At 40.2% G+C, this 19,533-nt stretch overlaps 1 protein-coding gene across 1 annotated transcript; it reads left to right on the top strand.

Annotated features, from left to right (window-relative positions):
• The first annotated feature begins 1,809 nt into the window (after positions 1 to 1,809).
• Aadac (arylacetamide deacetylase) lies at positions 1,810 to 18,154 on the top strand. Its single transcript, XM_005077919.4, has 5 exons — positions 1,810 to 2,003; positions 10,997 to 11,219; positions 14,822 to 14,891; positions 15,861 to 16,032; positions 17,502 to 18,154. Exons 1-5 carry the CDS (start codon positions 1,869 to 1,871, stop codon positions 18,096 to 18,098), a joined length of 1,197 nt encoding a protein of 398 aa, XP_005077976.1. The 5' UTR covers positions 1,810 to 1,868; the 3' UTR covers positions 18,099 to 18,154.
• The last annotated feature ends 1,379 nt before the right edge of the window (positions 18,155 to 19,533 follow it).

Raw genomic sequence — 19,533 nt, 5'->3', positions numbered from 1 at the left:
TGAGTGGGTATGGATTCACCCAGTGGAGAACAGAAAACTTACTGGAGGCTACATCTTTAGTTAAGAATGATCCTCGGTATCCCATCAACTATCTACCACTAATAGCTCCTGAGTAAGGGTGGAGCTTCGAAATAGTTTACCTCCCTTATGCTTGGATTTTGTCTGGCTTGATCTTTTCTAAGCCTTATGTATGCAACCACAGCTGCTGTGAGATCATGCTTGGGATAGCAACATCGTATACAGAAGACAGCCTCACAGCCCTCCTCTCCATCCTCCACATGTAACATTCTTTGGGCCTTTTCATTCATGCTGTCTCCAGAGTCTTTGCGTGATGTGGGGATACGCATGTCCTGTTTAAGGGTTAGATCCGAGATTCTCTGACAATCATGGGTTTCTCCATTGACTGCTGTCTACCAGAAAGAAAATCCTGTCTGACCAAGGTAGAGAGAGGCCCAAGTCTATGGTTATAATCATAAATATGCAAAGGTCATTTGACAGCATAACCATTCAGAAAATAATGCGTTCTACTTTAAGATGTCTAACCATCCAAGCCACAGGCTTTTAACCAGGTTTAACAGTACCATATATGATATCCACTCCTATGGAGGCCTCAAATCTAACCAGAAATGGGTTTGTAACCCGTAAACGCAACTCACTGTCTTACCAGGAAGCTCTTCTTTCTTGGGAGATTGGTATTAGAAATATGTAATTATGTTCACTCCTTAAAACGCTGTCTGGTGGAGGCTGGAGAGATGACTCAGTGGTTAAGAGCACTGGCTGCAATTCCAGAGGACACGGGTTCAATTTCCAGCACCCACATGACAGCTCACAACAGTCTGAAACTCCTTCACAGACACACATGCAGGCAAAACACCAAGTAATTAACGAAAAGCCATCTGGTATATTCATCCTTCTGCTCCTGTGTTGGTAGGAAGACTAAGTGATGTGATGAAATTATTGAAAAAATTAAGTCAGCAGTTGGATTTTTGCACGGTCTATACTTGTTACCCAAACAGAATTTAATGAATCAACTCTAAGTCATTCACTACCCAAGAAAATGGGGCTTAGAACAGATAAGTGACTTTTCTGTGGGTTTACTGCTAGTGACTACAGACTTAGCAGCCTAACTAAGACATCGGGTTTCAAATTAGACTGTTAGACTGGAACTAAGAAGGTGGTGATTTGTCTCTAACTATCAACGCAGCCAAATATAAAACAGGTTTTGCAAGCAAACTGTACAGCCTGAAATCAAGTGAGCTGTGAACAGGGAAGGGAAAATGATGTCGTTGTAGCATAATCTCAAAATAAAAGAAGTGATATAAATAAAAAGAGAATCTCCTAAGCAGGGCAATTGAAAAGTCATTAAAAAAACAAACGCAAAAACAAAACAAAACCTGCTGAAATGACTCAGCACGGGCCACAGTGAGGCACAGAGGGAATGAAGAGAACGGCCTTTAAAAAGTACACCACGCTTTAAAGGTCCTGCTAGCCTTCCTGTTCACACTTGATCCACACACTGGGCTTCCTGTATGTTGCAATACCTTTTTCTTACCAAGAAGAGAGTCTAAAAGTAAAGCTTTTGTTATGATACATGACATTTTAAGCTGTCATGGAAACAGGATCTGGCTCCTTGATTGGAAGTAACTGAGATAGAGGCAGAGTGGTTCCGTCTTGAAAATCCTCTCTTTGTGTGTGAATTACAGGGACAATGGATTTTGGAGTTCTTTTCTCAGCAACAGATCGTGTGGTGGAATTTGTACTTAATACATTAGGTAACACATTCACGGCAGGTTAAAATTCAACCTCCAAAGATTTGAAGGCAGTTTCCTCTGTGGCACTGCCAACGTGGAGCAAGCAGGGAGAGAAACATGGGCAGAACATTTTTCCTTCTGGTTGCTGCGGTCCTTGTGGCTTATTATGTTTATGTCCCTCTCCCAGGGGATATTGAGGAGCCTTGGAAACTGATGCTGGAAACAACGCGACTGAAAGTAATGATGGGTCTGGTAAGTTCTGTGAGAACAGTAAGTTCTGAATCCTATTGGCCTGTCAATACTGAGTAATTAGATAGAGAGAAAGGAGGAGTTGGGGGGTTTCTTAGTATGCTTGGTCTCCAGGTCTAATCCCAGTACTGACAGCAGCAGGGGAGACGCTGGGGAGGAAGAAGAGGGAGCAAGGTGGAGGCCGTGTGTTTTGCAGTACTTCCAGGTGAGGTATCAACTTCGGGGAAGGAAGAACAGAATCGTATTCTGCACAGTTATAGACGTCTGTTCAGACCTCTTGGACACAGGCATGGAAACACATGCTTGCTGGCACAGCTCGTGAGGCCGACTGCTTGAAATAAAGATTATAAAAAAAAAGCAACACATGTGATTCCCAGTTGGAGCAAGGCATATTTGCTGTAGGAGAATGAGGTCGCCTGCTGGCTGCTTGTAGCTGCTCACAGCTAGCTCTTTCCTAGTGAGTGTCCCTGTGTGGAAATGAAATCATGCACGTGTCCCTTAGCCCTCTCTGTAGTCAGCATCTTTGTGGTGCAACAGATACGTGAGTCAATGCCACTCAGCCCCGGTATCAGACAGGCGACACACTGCTTAGTGAGGGTTCTGTTGCTAGGAAGAGACACTGTTATCGCGGCAACTCTAATAAAGGAAAGCGTTTGACTGGGGCTGCCTTTCTGTCCAGAGCTTTGGTCCGTCGTCACCATGGCAGGAAGGTCAGCTGCACACAAGTAGACACAGAGCTGGAGAACGAGCCTAGGGCTCCACATCTGGATGGTTAGCAATAATCTTACAACATCTCTCTGTCCAGACATTGAGTTCATTTGATTTGACGCCATTTTCCTTATGAATACCTGCACTGATTATTTATTGATACATGTCATTTTGCTTGAATGTTATGTGTAAATTTCTTGTATTGTTATCATTGTAATGCAATGGTTTCTCATGGACAGTTTTCAACCAGGTCTTGGGGAAGATAGTGAAATATTTTTATTCAGTTTTAATATTTAAGGAATTTTAATGCTAGAATGTCTATGTATACAAATATATGCCATACTTAAAATACAAAAAGATGTGCAGTCTCTTGGAATTCCGGGGCCAATAAAGAAAAGGGAGGTACTCCATGTCTGAGCATTTTGTTTGCTAATCTATAGATTCTGCCGTGAACAGGTACCATAACCACAGAAACTCCTATTAAAGAAAGCATTTAATTGGGGCTCACCTACAATTTCAGAGGCTCAGACATCGTCATGGTGGGAAGCACGGTGGCCTGTAGGCAGCCATGTTTCTGGAGAAGTAACTGAGAGTTTTCCATTCAGATCTTCAGGCATCAGGAAAACAGAAAAACTGGGACTGGCTTGGGCTTCTGAAACCTCAAAGCCCACTGGTGATATACTTCTTTCAGCAAGACCACACCTGCTCCAACAAATAATGCCACTCCCTGAGCACTCAAGCGCATGAGCCTATGGGAACCATTCTTATTCAGACCTCCTATGGAGTTTTCAAACATCATCAGAGTTATTCATTTGTCTCTTCATTCTTCAGCTTACTTACTGTTCCAAACTCCTTCCCAATTAAGTGTTTCCCAGTGTTTTCTCTCTTCCTGCTCCAGAGCACATGTGTTCTGCCACTAACCTTCTACTGTACCAACTGTTTACTCCTCCCCTCCCGTAATTGTCCATTCTACTTCTCTGACTTTTACAGTTACCCCAAGTTGCACACAAACCTAAAGATGCAGAGCTAGGGTCCACAAGTAAAGGAGCAGATGTCATGTTTGTCTTTTGGGCTTGGGTTATCTCACTCAGTGTAATATTTTCCAGTTATATCCATTTATTAGCAAGCTTCATTTTTTATTTTAAGATGAATAGAATCATGTTCTTGACAGAAGTCACATTTTCATTATCATTTCTCAAATGATGGGTATGGACACTGCTTTTATTCCCCAGTTATTATAATAATATAAATGAAAATAATAATAAAATACAGAAGCAAAAATCATGGATAAGAAAGTGTCTCTGTAGTAGGATACTGAGACATTTGTGGATATTATAAGAAACAATGTAGTAGATTTTATGGTAGATCCATTTGTAGCTTTTTGAGGAATTTCTATGCTAATTTCCATAGTGACTATACCAGTCTACACTCAAACCAACACTAAAGATTCCCCTGTCCTCATGTGCTTTCCAATACTAATGTCATTTTTTCCCTTGAGCTTAACTTCCCTGACTGGAACAAATGAAATTTCAAAATATTTTAATTTAAATTTCTCTGGTAGCTAAGGATATTAAACATGTTTAAAAATATTTATTAACTGTTCATATTTTTCTTTTGAGAATTGTTTATTTAGATATAAAACTCATTTTAGAAACTGTATTTTTATTGCCTCATTAAAAATTGTGTGTGTGTGTATGTATGTGTATGTGTGTGTGTGGTTTGTAGAAGACAGCTAATTCACTGAAGGAGAGAATAGCACCCTCAGAAGGAGGAAGTGAACCATGGTCCAAAGGACTCATGGTATTGATTTACATTTTGATCAGACTTTTGGCCAACTCTCTGGGAGAGATAGCTTATCTGTAGAGCAATTTTTTCTGTCCAGGTGATTGCCCAACCCATTTTGATTGATTCTTTGAAGAGTACACAGTATTTGCAATACCTCCTGCTAGCTAGTAATCTTCGTGTATGCATGTGCGTGTTTCCCTTATTTTCTTTCTATTTATTCTTCTCATAAAATACATCTCGACGGCAGTTTCCCCACACACCTCCCTTCTCCTTCAAATTCATTGCTCCTCTGTTTCCCTTTCTAGGGATGTCAACCAACCATGGCATATCATGATGCATTATGTATAGGCCCAAACCCTCTTATAAAGGGTGGGCAAGGCAACTAAGTTGGAGGAAAAGGGTCCTAAGAGTAGATAAAGGACTCAGCGATACCCCCACTCCCAATGTTAGGATTTCCACAAAAACCACAAGCTAAACAACCACAACATATATGCAGAGGACCTAGTGCACCCATGGAGGCTCCTTGACTGCTGCTTCAGTATCTGAGCTGTTCAACTAGCCCTGCTTACGTGATTCAGTTGGCTGTGTTTTCCTCCCTTCCCTCCATCCTCCTATCCCTCGTTTCTTTCATTGTCTCTGTCTTGCTCCTTTTATGCTGCTTTTGAAAAAAATCAGTTATTAAATATCCTTTTCTTAAGTCAGCCTAAATGAAATGTAGTCATTTAAGAATTAACTATAAAACCTGGCATTGAAAGAGTAACTTCATTTTAATACTAAGCCAGTATTTAACGATTCGAGGCTGTCAAAATGATCATAGTATCCAGTCATAGAGGAAGGGTCCAATCATAAAGGGTCAAGGAATAAATAAAACAAGAAATTAAAGACCTCTTGAAAGTCAAAGAGAATATAGATACAACATACACAAACTTATGGGACATTTTGAAAGCAGTGCTAAGAGGAAAGTTCATAGCACTAAGTGCCTACATAAAGAAACTGGAGAATAGTCACTCTAGAGAATTAAAAGCACAACTGAAAGCTCTAGCAAATAAAGAAGCAAACTCAACCCAGGGGAGTAGACTCCAGAAAACAATACAATTGAGGGCTGGTATCAATTAAGTAGAAACCAGGAAAACAATACAAAGAATCACGGAAACTAAGAGTTGGTTCATCGAGAAAATCAACAAGATAGACAACCTTTATCAAAACTAACAAAAAGGCAGAGAAAGAGTGTGCTAATTAACAAAATCAGAAATGAAAAGGGAGACATAACAATGGACACTGAGGAAATCCAGATAATTATCAGGTCATACTTTGAAAACCTGTACTCCACAAAATTTGAAAATCTAAAGGAAATGGACAATTTTCTGGGTATATTTCAGTTACTAAAATTAAACCAAGAACAGATAAGCAATTAAAATAGACCTATAACCCCTAATGAAATAGAAGCAGTCATCAAAAGTCTCCCAACCAAAAAAAATCCCAGGCCCAGATGGTTTCAGTGCAGAATTCTACCAGAAATTCAAAGAAGAGCTAATACCAATTCTCCTCAAATTGTTCCACATAATAGAAGCAGAAGAGACATTGCCAAATTCTTTTTACAAGGCTACAATTATCTTGGTACCCAAGCCACACAAATACACAAGTAATAAAGGGAGCTACAGACCAGTATCCCTCATGAACACTGATGCAAAAATACTCAACAAAATACTGGAAAATCAAATCCAAGAACACATCAGAAAAATCATCAAGTAGGTTTTATCCCAGGGATGCAGGGATGATTCAACATAGGAAAATCTATCAATGCAAATCATTATATAAACAAACTGAAAAAGAAACACCACATGATCATCTAACTAGATGCTGAAAAACCCTTTGACAATATCCAACACCCCTTCATGATAAAGGTCTTGGAGAAATCACGAATAACAGGAACATACCTAAACATAATAAAAGCAATATACAGCAAGTAAACAGCCAACATTAAACTAAATGGAGAGAAACTCAACATGATTCCTTTAAAATCAGGAACAAGGCAAGGCTGTCCACTCTCTCAATATCTTTTCAATATTGTACTTGAAGTTCTAGCTAGAGCAATAAGATAACCAAAGGAAATCATGGGGGATACCAATTGGAAAGGAAGAAGTCAAGTTTTCACTATTTGCAGGTAATATAATAGTTTACATAAGTGACCCAAAAAGCTCTACCAGGGAACTCCTACAGCTGATAAACAACTTGAGCAAAGTGGCAGGATACAAAATTAACTAAAAAAATTCAGTAGCCCACTATATACAGACAATAATCGGGCTGATCAAGAAATCAGAGAAACATCCCCCTTTACAATAGCCATGAAGCACATAAAATATCTTGGGGTAACACTAACCAAACAAGTGAAAAGCCTGTATGTTGAGAACTTTGAGTCTTCAAAGAAAGAAATTAAAGAAGATGCCAGAAAATGGAAAGATCTCCCATGCTCTTGAATAATTAGGATCAACATAGTAAAAATGGCAATCTTGCCAAAAGCAATCTACAGATTCAATGCAATCACCATCAAAATCCCAACACAATTCTTCACAGACATTCAAAGAACAATACTCAACTTTGTATGGAAAAACAAAAAAAACCAGGAAAGTCAAGTCAACCCTGTACAATAAAGGAGCTTCTGGAGGCATCACCATTGCTGACTTCAAGCTCTATTATAGAGCCATAGTCCTGAAAACAGCTTGGTATTGGCCCACACATATACAGGTAGACCACTGGAATCGAATTGAAAACCCTGATATTAACCCACATACCTGTGAACACCTGATGTTTGACAAAGAAGCTAAAGTTATACAATGAATAAAAGAAAATATCTTCAACAAATGGTGCTGGCATAACTGGATGCAGACATGTAGAAGACTTCAGATAGAACCATACCCACACCTCCCGGAATCCTGTTGAGGAGAGGTGGGAGGGATGAGCAAAAGAGCCAGAACTGTGCTGGAGAAACCCACAGAAACAGTTGACCTGACCTAGCGAGAGTACTGAGACCCTCATCGTAAAACTGGGGAACCAGCATTGGCCCGAACCAAGCACTCTGAATGTGGGTGCCAGCTTGGAGGCCAGAGCAGTCTATGAGAACTCTAACAGTTGAGCCAGTGTTTATCCCTAGAGCACAAATGTATTTTGGGAGTCCATTCCCTATGGAGGGATACTATTGCAGCCCAGATACAGGAAGGAGGGCCTGGGCTCTCCCCCAAACAATGTGATAGACTTTGATGATCTCCCGTGGAGGGCCTCACTATCCCTGGGGAGTGGTGGGTGGGGTAGGTTGAGGGGCTGGTGTGGAGCATGGAAGGATGGGAGAATGAGGGAATGGGTGAATTGATATGTGAGTAAGAGTGCTTCTAAAATAAAAAAAAATATTAAAATCAAAAGTAAATAAAAATTAGAATATTGTTATTAAAAATAAAGCATTCTTGAAATATATAAGTTAGATTAATTCAACAGCATTTATAATCAAGTATATTCAATAGTTGTTCCTTCCTTAGCCACTGAACAACTGAAAAACACAATAGCATACAGTATCCAGACTATCTGTATAAAAACTGGTTACTTGGGAAAAGAGTTTTCCTTTATATTTCTACAGAAAATGGAAAGCTGTGGATTCCTCCCAGGCTTCTGTGGTTTAATGAACCAAGACCCCCGAAAGCAGTGGCCCAAGTGATTCAACATCTAAAACAGCTAAGATGATGGAGATTTACAGACCCCGAAAATAAGGACTTCTAAGTTTTGTCATGATCCCCATGGTATGAACAGCACAAAGCAGTTTGGAATGAGTGACGTCCAAATTACCATATTGTTTATAAATCTTTGTTGTCATTTGAATAGAGTTGCTTATGCTTGTTTAATGATCACAACCAATCTCTTTTTGAAGGTAAAAGGGGAATTATGGTATGGAAATGAATACTTGATATGGGTATGGTTTTTCATTTATTGATACAAATTCAAGGTCAATTTTGTGATGTGTATATTTCTCGTCTTGATTAAGTATTGTGCTTATACTGATCTTATAAAACATAATGCATAATTAAATACAGACTATAGATAGTTATTTATGTTAGTCAAAATTTATAGTTAGGTAAGTTAGGTTTTCTAGATATACAGAGATATATTTGAGATAGATAGATAGTCTTCAGACCTTTCAAAGACCTTCAGAAAATGGCATTTAAAATAGTTTAGGGTTTTTCTTGACAATGAGAAATGTCTGCTCCTGGCAGCACCAATTATGTCTGAGAGGAAGATGGGCATCAAAGAAACTCATTATGGAGTTTGCTTTCAACATGGCAAGATTAGCCATTTGGGCAAGAAACTGCTCTTGTCTGCACTGCTTGACTGTTGTTGTATAAACTGGACATGCAGGACCCACAGGAAAGTGACTGCTGAACTCAAACAGTCCTTCAGGGTTCCTGCTTCATGGAAGAATCTACGAGACTTTCTGCAGGACACAGAAAAATGACTGACAGCCTGCCAATGCAGATGGACAGTTTGAAATTTCCTGCTTTGCAGAGAAGTCTTCCAGATACACTGTGGCCTATGGGCTGAAGATGGATGCCCCAACGTTACAGTAGAACTTCAGGTGACTGTCCAGGTAGCAAGATGTCTCTGTCAATTCTAGTGCTTATATATTATCCTTCTGTGGTCTTTGATGGAGTTGAAGACAAATACTTATCACATAGTTTTCCTTAGTTATGATAAAAGATAAGCTATATGTAAGACTTTAGACTCACAAAGATAGGATAGATGATACTTTCTTTAAATCTTACTAAATGTTAATGGACAAAATATTGTAACTATAGTTCTTACTTGATAACTGTTCTGTTATATGTAATTTAACAATGTTAAAGTTAAAACCTTTCTTCTTATTTAAACAGAAAAGAAGAGATGATGGGAGATGTCATTCTGTAAATCTGTCTCTCTTATTGGTTGTTGAATAAAGCACTGTTGGCCAATAGGAAAGTAAGTTAGGTGGGACTAGATGTCGAGGAGGACTCTGGGAAAGAGAGACAGAGACACAATGTAGACCACCAGAGGAGTAAGAAGTCCGGACCCATTTCTCCAGTAAGAGAAATACTTAGATTAACAATTATGGGTTAAATACTTAAGTCAGAGCTATCAAGTAAGAAACCAAGCAAATGGCCATCAGCTTCATGAGTAAAAAAAAAAAAGTAAAGCATTCTAGCTAACATGTAATTCTCTATGTGAAAAATATAAAAATAATGTATGCCATTATTTTGATGTCAAAATTGCAAAAAAAAAGCATAAGGTGTTTTAGATCAAAATGGCACAGATGGACATGCAAATCAATGGAAGACTCAAATGTGAATTCATATTAATAAAGACATTCAATATCTGACAAAGATGTCAAAACACACACTGGAGGAAATATAGCATTGTCAGCAAATTATACTGCGGCAACTGCATTTGAACCTGTAGAAGAAAGATTTATCTATCACAGTATACAAAAACCAACTCCAAATGAATACCTCAGTGTGAAACATGAAACCCTAACAAGGTTAGAAGAAAATGTTGTCAGTACCCTACATGATGTCTGTGTAGGGAAGGACTTTCTACGTGGTACACCTTTTACCCAGAAATTAAGGTCAACAATTGAAAAAATGGGACCTCGAAAGATTAAAAACCTTCTGAATAGAAAAGAAAACTCTCAGTTGACTGAAAAGGAAGCCCTTCCTTTTATATATTTGATAGAAGGTTAATATCAGGAATATGAAAGAACTTAAAAACAAAGATTCAAAGAAACAAAAGATAAAATCAAAATTAATTAAAAATTAGGGCCTGGAGCAATGACTGAGGAGTTAGGAGCACTGGTCACTTTTCCAGAAGACCTGGGTTCAATTCCCAGCACCCACATGGCGGCTCACAACTGTCTGTAACTCCAGTTACAGGAGACCTGGCACCCTCATACAGACATAAATGCATGCAAAACACTAATGCACATAAATAAAAACATTAAAAGAAGTACAGATTAGTAAAATACACAAATTAACTAACTCTGGGGATGCTCAACACCAACTGACAAATATACAATGCAACCCTTTAGCTAAGACTCAGAGAACCTCACACACAGGGGCCATACCGAATGTAGGGGTCAGAGGACCAGGATGTCTGAGGTGATGCAGGGAAATTGCAAAATTGGTAGGAAATCTCAAAAATTGGTGAGCTATGTCAGACAAGCACACTGGCAATTCCAGTTCACATTCAAATGTGGGCACCCAGAATTTCACAAGACCCTGTCCATAGCTGAAGAGTTACAAGGAATTAAGGCCAATGAGAAGGGGAGAATCAGTTTTCTCTGATAGGTTATCCAATCACCAGCAATGAGCCCCAAAAAAATTCCTAGAAACAACACTAAAGGGACTCAGCAGGATGCATTTACACACACACACACACACACACACACACACACACACACACCTTTAATCATTTTTCTCTTCTTCATTTAGATTTCTTTTGCTGAATTTTTGGGAATCAATCACTCCATGGACACAATACAGTTACTTATGAGATTTCAAGAAGTCCCAGCCACTTCTGATGAAAATGTCACTGTGACAGACACAACTTTCAACAGCGTTCCTGTTCGCATATATGTGCCCAAAAGAAAGACAGAGTCGCTCAGGAGGGGCCTGTTTTTCATTCATGGCGGAGGCTGGTGTTTGGGGAGTGCTGGTATGTCCCTGCCACTGTGCATTCTTGTTTCTCTCATAAAATGTAATACTCGCTCCAACTTGAAAACTCACGTGTGTTAGTAATCCTGGTATAACAAGATAGAGACATGTGAGGACTAATGAGGCTTCAGTTGTTTGAAATGTGTCCCTTTCTCAAAGGGGGATTGGTTACCACTAAGAACCGTAGGAAAATGTCAGGTAAGACTACAGTGTTTTCTTATTGTAGAACTGATGGAACACTGCAGTGAGAACCAAAGTCAGGTGGGCTGAACAGGGAGTGAAATAGCATCAAATAGAGATAACAGGGAGTGAAATAGCCTCAAATAGAGATGGTGACTGTGGCCTCTTATGATGCAGGAAATGAGAACAAAGATGTCAGATGTGCAAAGCGCTGAGCTGGACATGCTGTTTTTATTTGATATTACATGTTTCGCTTGTCACATGCAGCTTGTATAGTGTAATATTTTACTGCATGTAGTTGCAATTGTTGCAATTTTGCTTTATTGAATGTAAATGTATAAAATACCAACAGTGTAGCCAATATATCTGTGGCAATACCTTGCTTGTAAAAATAACGCTTGTCTGAACATCAGAGGATGGAGTTTGCCACTAGCCAACCATAGCAGTCTGGAGGTCTGTACAGACAGACAGGAAGTGAGAAGTTTGGACATCCTCTCCCTGTCCAGCTATCTCACTTCCTGTCTCTGCCAGCCACCTCACTTCCTGTTTGTCTGTACAGACCTCCAGACCTCTATGGTTAGCTAGTGACAAGCTCCATGCTCTGAACTTCAGGTAAGCTTTATTTTTATAAGCAAGGTATCACCACATATATCTTATATATTTTATAATATATGTATTTCATAATAACAGGAGGAGCCCATGACAGCTTTATGTTGATTTTAAGACAGTGAGATATTTGTTCAGAAATTTGAGTTGTCAGGCTTGAGGAAGGGATTAAGTTCATTTGGTCTTGAGACAATGGGGTGGTAATTGTGGGGGTTCTCCTTCCTCGGGGGTCATCAGCCACTGGTCCATAGGGTGGAGAGAGCAGAAATGTAGACTAGGGTTCAGACAGCTGTGGATATGATGTCGACAGACCTCCGGGATATGACTTCAGTGAGACAACTCAACTTTATTTCATAGCATATAGAATACATAGGTTTGGATATTACAGCTGGGGAATCACACAGATTGCATTAGACAGCATGCTCCTATGATAAAGATGGATTAGTGGAAGTATGGACCTATGAAAACATATGGTCAGCAAGGGGAGAGTGTTTGCAGAGAACTCCTTGAAGACAGTCAAGTCAGGCATCCTGGCCTAAAGACATCTTCCAAATAAGGGCAGGAAGCCTTTCTGGAGAGGGAGCTTGAAGAAAGCTGCCAGGCCATGGTAAGACTACAGTCTCTGACCAGAAGGCTCTTCCAACACCTCCTCCCCCTGTTTAATTTTATAATGTGAAAGTGTCATAGTAAGTCCCGAGGAAACCACCTTCCGTGACAGAAGGGCCCAGGGCCTGGTAGTGAACCATGCCCTATTTTTTAATGGTCATTTTAGCAATGGTGGTGATCTGCCATTGGAAGAACAGATTAAGGCAGGGGGCAAGCATCAAAATAAGACATAGCATAATTAGAGAACTGATACAAGCTAGGATCCAGGAAAACAAAGCTAAGTTGCTCTATGGGTTGGGGTTTTGGGAGCAGGAGTTTAGAGTCTTTTTTGGGGGGCGTGGTATTGACATGTTTCAACCACATTAGATTCATCCACATAGAGACAGCATTCTTCCCCCAATATCAAGCAAGTCCTCCCACGTTCAGCAGTTACTGGACCCAGTGTTCTTCTGTTTTAGAGCATGACCCCAGCAAGAGAGTTCCTTCGTCACTGGAGGGATTCAAGGCTGTCGGTCATGGACGTCACTGCCTGATGGAGTCTGTCTCTGGAGTCTCCAGTCAGGTGACGCTCTGGACAATGGCCACTGCTGCAGTCCAGGCAGACCCAAAGGAGATGACAAGTCCTATTCCCACCAGGATACCGAACATATTTAGGATAGCCCAATGTTTGGATTATATGTTAGAGTTGTAGATGCTTGTGGGGTATTTTTTTTATTGTTCTTAAGTTGAGCCTTTAGAGTTTGACGAGTTTTTTCTGTAATCCCTTTGCCTCGGGCATTGCAAGACTCCTTGTGTGGTGGGCAGTCTCCCATTGTGAGCAGGACTTGAATTGGGAGCTGGTAAAGGTGGGGACACTTTTTTTCTTTTTTTAATTTAGGACCGCATATGTGAACCATACCCTGTAATGGGTAGGGACTGAGGGACACTGGAGAACCTGGCAGCCAAGTGCAGCTCTGATATATTAAATATCTTTATCTCATGTTTATATACATGTTAGGGACAGAAAGTAAAGCTAAAACTTAGCTTAAATTTTTAAGTACTGACCACGATGGGATTTGGTCGGATCTACTGTCCACTGTATGGCCTTGTGACTGATCTCATTGGGGCTTATATGGACAAAAGCATATGTCACCAACCCTTTGCTTTGCTGTTATCTTTTTAAAAACTGTAATTCCCAGAATCCCATAAAGTTGCTTGGTCTCTGGGCAGGTGCTATCATTTAAAAACTACAACTCCCAGAATTCCAGGAAGTTGCCCTGTCTTTGGGCAGGTGGGGCTTATAAATTACTTCAGGTCTAACATTCCTTCCTGAAGTTGTATGTTGGGGCAAATCTTTGACTCTATGATGGAAACTGGTTAATTTCAAAATATAATAACCATCAGGTTAATGGTACCAAGACAGGAACTATCATTTAGTGTTTATATTAATGATGTAAAAACCAATAGCAATTAAGAAAAAACAGAATAGCCAAAGGCCTTGGATGGTCAATATCTCTTTTCTTCTGCATAAACCAGGCCAGGTTTTCTATTATATTATAGAACCATTTTAATTATTGAATTACCTGTTGATAAATCTGAGCTCCTTTTTTTGAATACCAACTCTTATTATAGGTAATCATCTTGTCCCCCATGTCAGGGAGTTTTCTTTTGACTTGGCTTTTATTTAGCAACTGTTATGGGGACAGGGACAATGTGTTGTCTTCTGTAGCTGCTTCCAGCTGAACTGCAGCAGAGGTTGTCATGGTCCAGAAAGGTTGAGAGGTTAGTCAACGGCTGGGCCTTGGGGCCCTTATCAGAAGATTCTGATTAGCTGCCCCAGGGAGAAGGGACAGGGAGGAATCATATCAGCTGGACTGATTCATATCAGCCTTCAGCAAGTCCAGAGCCCAGCAGCTTAAAGTCCGGGTACAGTCATATGTACTTTCAACGCCTAAAAATCTGATACACGAAAGGGAAAGACATGGATCATGAGTAGAACAACAGTGGTTTAGACTAGGTAGTGTGAAGCTACGTGTGAAGCTAAGAGACTGTGTGTATGTGAAAACGGCCCAGGATCCATTTTCTACATTGTTGGCGAAGTGCTGCGAACAGCAGAACCGGCCATGGGCTGTCTCGGTAAGGAGCGATGGCGCCACCGTTGCGCCCTTGCCAAAGCGCTTCTCCGGCAGTTCACCGTCCAGTCTCTCACCCTGTCTGTCTTCTCCATTTCAGCTCTTTTGATATACGACCTTCTGGCAAGACAGGCCGCTGAGAGACTCGATGCTGTTGTCGTGTCCACCAAGTAAGGCTATGGTTTGCTCCTTTAGTGTTTGGTCGTGTGATTTGTGTAGCAAGAAGCCAACACTCGTGGCCATTGTGCTGGTCTTGTCTTTGGGGTGGTTGCTGTGATACTTCAGCTGAAATGAAGAGCACGGGAAAAGGGAAAGTGAACTTGAATTGGCAAGAATGGAATCAGAGACTTAAAGAAGAGCGAAGCAAAACACTTACATAAGCCAGGACCTAAAATAGAAAGTTCAGAAAGCATTAGAACACAGCAACACTTGTTGGAATACATGGGCCAGTTACCTACATGGAAATTATAGCTTTGCTTCTATCAGCAGAATGAGTAACAGGCAAATAAGGTTGGAAATTTTGCCTTGAGACTTTGTCCATGTCTTGTTTTATTAATGAGTCTACTTCATCCAGATGTGAACTGAGAATCCTGTATTTTCTACACAATATAATCTTTCTGAGCATTGCATGATAAACTGCACTTAAGGCACTCACTTTACCGTATGTCATGGCATAATCATCACTGAAAGCAATTTCTTCAAAAGCTACACATGCAAGCAGGCAAATAGCACATTAAGAAATTGATTCCATTAGGAATGAAGAGAAAAATTAAGTAATTAATAAAACATGGTGGTCACATACTGCTTTGATATTAGGTGAGGTTCAAATATGAAGTTAATAAGATTTGTTTGTCATTGATGAATTCCCAATAAAGTATGAGAATAGTAAAAAAGAAAATGCTGGGAAATGTATTAGGGAAATGTATTACCTGCTATGTTTTTCATTCCTTTATTTTTTGCCTCAAGGCAAATTCAATTGTTTTACTAGTATAATAATGAAATCAGACAAGGTTTGGGGATAGAATATATCTGTGGGTATATAGCTAGCAATAATACTAGAAGGAAAATTGTACTCTCAGTTTAGAAAGACACCATACAAAATTAAATTTCATTCATTTGAAACGTTCTTTTTCACACAGCTATGGCTTAGCCCCCAAATATCATTTCCCACGTCAATTTGAAGATGTGTATGGTGCCTTACAATGGTTTCTAAAGGAAGACATTCTTGAAAGATATGGTGTAGACCCTCGAAGAGTTGGTGTGTCTGGGGACAGTGCTGGTGGGAACTTAGCTGCAGCTGTGACCCAACAGGTTTGTTTGATATCGTAAAACACCCTATGCATGATTTATTTGCCTCAGACATTTGAGAGATCAATGAAACCATGTTATTTTATCACCACGTTAAAATATAGAGAAACACCTTGACCAATGTTGGGAAACATGGTCTATTTAGTGTTTCTAAGCTTGCTCGATGTCAACATTTTTTTTTACATACTAGGACATTATACATTTTCTAGACTGTTAATTCAATGTGATTATTATGGTCAGTTAGGTATTATCCTGTACTGTTATATTAGGGATTGGACTAGTAAAACTGATCAATGACACTAATCACCATAACTGAGAACGTGGTAACTGTACTACTGACAATTAGTGAATACCAAAACTGATGTCATGTCTCTTGGTATCAGAATAATGAAATTTTCCAAAGGAAAAAAGATGTTATCACAGAGAACTATGAAAGTAGTTAGTAGGTTTATAGTTACTTTTTCTTGGCAAAGGATTGATAGTTTTCAGATGTGAGTTGTTCATAAAATTTCAGGATGTTTAGCTACCTCGGGTACATTCCGTTTGCCACACACTGCTACATTTAAGGTAACATTTTCATTTCCAGAGGAAATGTACCATGTATTCGTGAGTTTGAATTCTACACTATGTGTGCCACGTTGCTCTGGAAGGCAGCATTGTACAACAGGAGGCATGTATCAAGAGGACAGCCTTTTTGGAGCTGAAGTCGAATCTGACTGTGGACTTACCCATCTATCCTAATCTCTTTAAGATCACATTTGCTTTTCCCTGTTACAGTATAAATTACAGCCTCTGTAGTTTTGAACACTTCTGACTCCTATTAATTTAACATCCATTTAAAATATCAGTTAATAGTCTGCAGACCAACTCAGACAAAAAGAACCAGAACATTTCTAGAACCTAAAACATTTTCAAGATTAAAGAAGCTCCCCACAGTAAACCCTTACATCACTTAACGGGACACTTTTACCCGAGAGGAGTGTTGGTAACCTCTCAGGGCTGTGGCTATGAGGCAATATGGAACAGCCTCTCTTCATTCATTCTCCTAGATAGGACATTCGTAAAACCACCCCCTCTCTCTAATGCGTCGAAATGATTGGCTCTCCATGCCAGAGCAAAGCAATGTCCATAGCAGCTGAAGCCTGTGCTTCTCATTGTCTTCCGTAGTTAGCGATTTTAATAATACACAGCTTGCCAAAATTATGAAAGACCTTTCTGGGGGAATGTGACAAATTATTTCTACTAGTATGTCTGAAATTGAATCTTGAGAACCCTGTAAAACATGTCTATATGATGGCAGCAATGGCATTAAGGAATAGGCTCTGGTAACACAGAAGACTGGGAAATTCTGTGAAATACTTTTTGTCGTATCTGATTATTTGGGTTTGTCTCATCTCTGCGAACTATTTTAGGATGAAAACGTAGCTATTAATTGAAATATGCGTTCAAATGTAATTTTAATTCCTTTTCAGCTCATACAGGATCCAGATGTCAAGACCAAAGTCAAAGTCCAGGCCTTAGTATATCCTGCCCTTCAGGCTCTTGATATGAATTTACCATCATATCAAGAAGGATCAGATTTTCCAATTTTAACCCCCTCAACAATGATCAGGTTTTGGAGTGAATACTTCACTACAGACCGAACCCTGGAGAAAGCCATGCATCTCAACCAGCACGTACCTATGGAATCCAGCCATCTGTTCCAGTTTGTGAACTGGAGCTCCTTGCTCCCTGAGAGATATACGGAAGGTCACTTGTATAAGAGTCCCACTCCTGGTAGTTCTGAGCTGTCTAGAAAGTACCCAGGGTTCCTGGATGTGAAGGCATGCCCTCTGTTAGCCAATGACAACACATTGAGCCACTTACCTCCGACCTACATCATCACATGTCAGTATGATGTCCTGAGGGATGACGGAATCATGTATGTCAGGCGGCTTCAAAATGCTGGAGTTCAAGTGACTCACCACCACATTGAGAATGGGTTCCATGGGGCATTTACCCTTCATGGTTTTAAAATTGCGTACAGGTTGCAAAATCAGTACTTCAGTTGGCTTATGGAAAATCTATAGGAAGACCTACATAATGATTTTCTGGAGATATATATGAAATAAAGTAATAAAAATCATCATTTCGAAGTTTCATATACTGTTTAAAACATCTCTTGTTCCTAAGGAGCTGACAGCGACTGTGTTTTGTTATTGTTATTTATCATTAGCACATACTTTTCTATTGTATCCTTTGTCCTGTGTTGACCCACAGGGACACACCTCCAAGCCAGGGTTGTCTGTGGGTGCTGATAATCCAAATCCATGTCCTTCAGCTTGTACAGCAGGTATTTTAATCAACTGAGCCATGTCTTCAGACCCAAGTTCCATAACGATTCTACAGGGTGCTTTCACTATCCATTATCACTACACATATAACAAAACTGGGGCTTAAGGAGTGAAGTAATAGCATATGTTCTAAATCCAGATGCCAATCGTTAAAATGACTTTCAAGTAACGTGGCATGTCAACACCAATGACTTTACGTTTGGGAAACTATACTTCGTTTTATACTTCATCATTGAAATTGAATTTGAGCATTTTTGCCCTTTGCTCTTGGTATATCCTCTGAGCTACATTCAAAGGAAAACACAAGTGTAGCAAGAGATTTTGACAACTAATTAAATAGCTGGTGGACATAAAGGACACAAATGGAAGAGTACAGGGGAAATAATTTTTTTGTCTTTTTTATTTTTAAATTTAAATTAGAAGCAAGGTTGCTTCACATGTCAATCCTAGCTCCCTCTCCTTCTCCCTCCCCTCCTCCACAGCCTCCCACCAACCCCCCCGACTCCCCTGCCCCAATCCCCACTCCTTTCCCCAGCGAGGGTGAGGCTCTCCATGGGGGGGGTGATGTCATTCCATCCAGGGCAGGGTCTGGGCCCTCCCTCAAGAGTCCAGGCTGAGAAAGCATCCCTCACTGTGGGATGGGCACCCAAAGTCCATTTCTATGCCAGGGACAAATACTGATCTACCCAAGGACCCATAGATTGCCTAGGACTCCTCACTGACACCCACATTCAGGAGGTCTGGGTCAGTCCCATGCTGGATTCCCAGCCATCAGTCCGGGGTTCAAGAGTTGCCCCCGTTCAGGTCAGCTGTTTATGTGGGTTAAACAAGCCCAGTCTTGATCCCTATGCTCATCATTCCTCCCTCTCTGTCACTGGGTTCCTTGAGTTCAGCTCAGTGTTCAGCTGTGGGTATCTGCCTCTGCTTCCATCAATCATTGGTTAAAGTTCTGTTTCCCAGACTCTCTGGCAGTGGGATTGTAGGCTGGCACTCCACTGATCCATATTTAAAAGCCATATATATGAGTGAGTACATACCATGTTTGTCTTTTGTGACTGGGTTACGACACTCAGGATGGTTTCTTCTAATGACCTCTCCTTGCCTGCAAATTTCAAGATTCCTTTTTTTTTTCTGCTGAATAGTACTCCATTGTGTAAATACACCACATTTT

This window comes from Mesocricetus auratus, unplaced genomic scaffold, assembly GCF_017639785.1.
Source record: "Mesocricetus auratus isolate SY011 unplaced genomic scaffold, BCM_Maur_2.0 Super-Scaffold_100011, whole genome shotgun sequence".
Classification (NCBI taxonomy): domain Eukaryota; kingdom Metazoa; phylum Chordata; class Mammalia; order Rodentia; family Cricetidae; genus Mesocricetus; species Mesocricetus auratus.
Note: the sequence above shows the minus strand (reverse complement) of the source record. Positions and strands in the feature narration are given on the sequence as shown.